The 4,739-nt window shown below is 37.0% G+C and overlaps 1 protein-coding gene across 1 annotated transcript; it reads left to right on the top strand.

Moving 5' to 3' along the window:
• Positions 1–1,044: 1,044 nt before the first annotated feature.
• Positions 1,045–4,218, top strand: Myd88. Its single transcript, XM_065225873.1, has 4 exons — positions 1,045–1,529; positions 1,591–1,808; positions 3,322–3,662; positions 3,729–4,218. The coding sequence occupies exons 1-4, from the start codon at positions 1,181–1,183 to the stop codon at positions 4,147–4,149; spliced, it is 1,329 nt and encodes a 442-aa protein (XP_065081945.1). The 5' UTR covers positions 1,045–1,180; the 3' UTR covers positions 4,150–4,218.
• The last annotated feature ends 521 nt before the right edge of the window (positions 4,219–4,739 follow it).

Genomic DNA, 4,739 nt, shown 5'->3' with positions numbered 1-4,739 from the left:
TGTGTGCAGTTCGTATGTAATTTTCCACACGGTAAGAAAAAAGTACCCAACGGCCAGTTCACTTTTACCTACTTTTGACTAGTTTGTCTCCTTTTCTCCTTCTAATGTTGTCAAAAACGGAGGAGCAAAACCACCCAACAGGGGTACTAAAGTGTGGGAACTCAACGTTGAGTATAATCATATTTACCTACTGTTGGGTACAAATAACTTACTTTTGGTTAAAAAGCCAGTGGAAAATTCCATACGAACTGCACACAAGTAAATGCAAATTACTTTGACCCGCTTTACCTACTTTTGGGTTCCTGCACTATAGTGCCGAGATGAGTGAAAAGAACTTAATTTTGGGTACTTTTTTCTAACCGTGCACTGGCTTTTTAACCAAAAGTAAGTTATTTGTACCCAACAGTAGGTAAATATGATTATACTCAACGTTGAGTTCCCACACTTTAGTACCCCTGTTGGGTGGTTTTGCTCCTCCGTTTTTGACAACATTAGAAGGAGAAAAGGAGACAAACTAGTCATAAGTAGGTAAAAGTGAACTGGCCGTTGGGTATTTTTTTCTTACCGTGTACCATTTTCACCCACTCGCCATCTGTGAGTCAATCGTCACTTTGATTCTTCAATTGACATCGGGATGGAAGAAGGTTAAAAATAAGTTGAATGCGTTTTATCCTCCTGTCAAAGCAAGCCTAAACAATGTAAACAGTGCACAGGGTGGCCAGACCTACCGATTTATCGGTAGTCCTACCGATTTTCGGGGTGCCTACCGATTCACAGACGAAAGGTTCAAAACTACCGATTTTTCACTTTTCCTACCGAGAATCACAGATTTTTAGATTATAAATAGAAAAATTGATTTCGACACGTTTAAAGCAGAAGATCTGAAGGACAGTGTATTGTTCTGGAGCACAGAGTCATCCCCCCCCGCTCACAAAAGTTTCAAGTATCGGGAAAGCCTTATTAAGGCGACCTACCGATAACTACCGATAAAAGTTTTGAGAAGTTACCGATAATGAAAAAAATAATCTGGCCACTCTGACAGTGCATTCAGTCGCAATCGTCGCAATATTTTGTAAATTTAGTAATCAATTGAAGAAGATAAGTGAACGATATCTATTGTTACGTTATTGTGACATCATTTGTTTAGTGCGCATTATTCGAAGAAGTGTGTCCCCGAAGAATGGTTAATTTTACTCCTGTAGAAGTATCTGTAAACGAATGTGTAGACTTGAGCAAAGTGCCATTGAGTGCATTGAATCACCGATCCTATCAATTGCTTTCGGCGTTGCTAAATAAAACCAAAATATTCAAATCGGAAGATGGTTATTATCGTGATTGGCGTGGTCTATTTCAAGTGCTTAAATTGGAACACTACCATAAAGCAGAACTGGACAAGCATATCAATCCAACTAAACGGGTATTAGATCTTTGGCAAGAGTCTCTGCGTGGAGCCAACCTAAAAGAACTGCAACATGTTCTTGGACAAATTGATCGATGGGACATCCTTGATGATAGCAATAAACTGCTTTGTAAGTCTATTCTATTTATTTGTCCAATTTTATTCACTTGTCGTCAAACTGCAATTTATAGGTGAAGATGCTGAAAAGTTCATGGCAAATCAATCGAATGAAGTCAATATAACCGATGCAGCAGATAACAGCACCAGCTTGGTATCGGATGAGGATATTATTACTAAGGATGACACTCGCCATAAGAAACAATCGTACGATGCATTCATCCTGTTTGCCGATGCTGATATCGAATTTGCGACCAAGATTATGGAGCGCATGGAGGAGAGAAAATTGAAGGTTTGTTAATATTATTGAATGAGACAAATATGTCGATGTATAAGAAACAATAGTTTATGGCTATGTGTATAGACTGAATAACAACAATACGAACACTGTAAAAAAAACTTAATATGCAGCAAGGTAATTCATGTTGGCGTATGATTGGCGTGATTGCAAAAATCAAATAAAATATTACATCCTTATAATTTACCCCAAGTTCTGCACTAACACTTGCGCTTTTCACAAACGTCAGAGAAGTCTATTGTATTGTGTAGTTTCAATTTCATTTTATGGTAGGCAAAACAGATTTTATTTACAATATATACTGATCATAACCTTTAAAGTCAAAACTAACTGCAACTGCACAAGCAGTCATTTTTCGCATTACACTTACAAATTTCACAAGTCACAATATTTAGGTTACAACAACTACTTGTTTACTGCGGAGAAGCAAACAACGCCTGAGATTTACAGATTTATAAAGCTCGAATATCTGGAGATTTTAGCTCTGGAAGTGTGATATGAAAAAGGACTCGCTACAAGGAAACACGTCTATTCAGAACAAAATAACGTAATGCAAAAATCCAGGTTTAGGATACCCCCCCCCCCTATTTAGCTTTAATAACGCTTAACAAGAATCCCCCGTAAAATTACGTAACGTAACTAATTCACTTGCCATACCCCTTCTGTTTGTTTCAAGATTGAATAAAAAATCTTAGTTAATGGTTTGAAAAGTTTTTATTATATTATAGATACAAGGGTTGCGTAGATTTATTTATTTAGCCGCATTTTTTTTTGCGTTAGATTTTTTTTTTATTTAGGTTAATCTGTTACGTATCATTTCCCAATAACCCTCCCTTGTATGTCAATAAGGAACCCTAACTCAACCCTAACAAGCTTTATGCACGAAGCCTTAAGGCTGGCGCACAATGCATGGGTTTTTTGACAGATAACCAGAAAACTTATCCATTGTGCGCCGGCCTTTACTCTGATCGATTCTCTGATGGCGTCCCTGTTTGGATGATCAGTAAAATGTTTGCTTAGAGTCGTGTTTATTAAATCTGATGTCGACATCAAAGCAGCCGGTCATTCTTGATCGAGATTTAATCCAACCGGTATTGGAGCTTACCACCATTAGTGACTACCGTGCTTATGAATCTACAGGGAATAATAGGATTTTCCCGTTTGGCTATTTAGTTAGCAGCCAGCCCGGTTCGATACGTAAATCCATTCTAGGAAATTCAATGCACTCACCCTTAGGAGAGTCTCATCCGGGCAACATAACATTGAGCATGTGGTCTTTCGTGTGGAGTGGCGCTTAAGCCACATTTTTTGGTGACTGACAACCCGTTCTAGTTATAAAATATTGCTGAAAAATTCAACATACAGCCAACTGCGAACTATTCGACCCAACGGGATTTTCTCCATAGATTTTCGTATTGCATTCAAATTGATTAATGGCTACAATATCCAAATAAAGCAGCAAACAAACAAAAATGCGAAGAAATTCAAAACTTTCATTTTTTTTCAGCTTTGCGTAAAGGATCGAGATCTTCTGGCTGGCATTAATTTTGAACACGATGCCATTATCAAGCTGATTTCCGAACGATGCCGTAGATTGGTCGTTGTCATTTCAAAAGAGTTTCTGAAAAGTCCATTGCACAATTTTTTCGTCATGTTCGCTCAAGCTTTGCAAATTGAACAAAAGAAGCGAAAGATCATACCGTGCGTCTACGAACGACTGGAACTTCCAGCAAATTTGAAATTTTACTTCATTCTGGACTACAAGCGATCCAATAAATTATATAATTTCTGGGACAAGCTGGAAGATGCAATCAAAGCCCGAACAGATTCTCCAGTGATCGAAAATATGTATGATGTTCTATCAACCTTTTGCATTTTCAAATAGTGCTTAATTTATATTTCTTCTATGTGCAGAAACCAAACGAAAGAAGCAGAAGTGGACAACATTCCAAATATTAAAGTTGATGACATTGAAGAGATATCGCTAGAAGAAACTGATCCGCTTCAAGCTAAAAAAGTACCTAACATAGTCGAGGCAGATACAGCATCTTGCAAGTCGGATTTTGAGCAACCAATTAAAAAATCATTATCATCGTGGGATATAAGCCATGCGTTCAACCGTGTACTGACTAATAAATGCAAGAATTCGTCGTCGAGTACGTCAGAACTCAGATTGAGAATGGATTCTACCGATCAGGAGCTTAAAAAAGCAAAATGGTATACTAAGCTTGGTCTTTCATCTAGCAAATCTAGCTTAGATGGAACTGGAGAAAGGTCGGAGAAGAAAAAGTCCAAATGGTACAAATCTAGTAAAAAGATGGCAACAGCTATGTGATTTTTTAATTTTTGTGCCTTATTTTCAACCTGGTTGAAAAATATATATACTAATTCATAAGTTGTTGTACATACAAGAAATATTAATATATTTTTAAAAATTTCGTGATATCCTTGGTGGTCTAATGGATTTTGTGTAACTGATATCAATAAATATTGTATTTCGGAACTTTCGAGTACTGCAAATCCAAATATATCACACTCCAAAGAATGGCATCTTTCGGTTTTACGTGTCTTTTTTTATTGCTTTAGTTATATACACCTTCGAACCGTATTTTTTCTACAAAAAAAGATTACTTGTACGGAAAGCAAGCTTGCAAATGCTCATTACAGCTAAATTGCTATTTTCCGGATTTATGAAGCTATGAAATATTTTAATGATATAATTAAGGATTAGGATTAAGGAAGATGCAAGAAAAGCAGGTAAAGTGTGTGTATGACACATAAAACCTGTCAATTTAGCTTTCAGAGGGTCACAATAGCGATTAGCTGTAACGATGAGCAACGTGATGAGCGAGCAATCAGCGTTCATTCAATCGCTAGCTGTGACCTACTGAAAGCAAAATTAACAAATTTTATATGTCATACACA

The sequence above is a fragment of the Ochlerotatus camptorhynchus genome, unplaced genomic scaffold, assembly GCF_037179485.1.
Source record: "Ochlerotatus camptorhynchus isolate MF236.1 unplaced genomic scaffold, CSIRO-AGI_Acam_v1.1 ptg000240l, whole genome shotgun sequence".
NCBI lineage: Eukaryota > Metazoa > Arthropoda > Insecta > Diptera > Culicidae > Ochlerotatus > Ochlerotatus camptorhynchus.
Note: the sequence above shows the minus strand (reverse complement) of the source record. Positions and strands in the feature narration are given on the sequence as shown.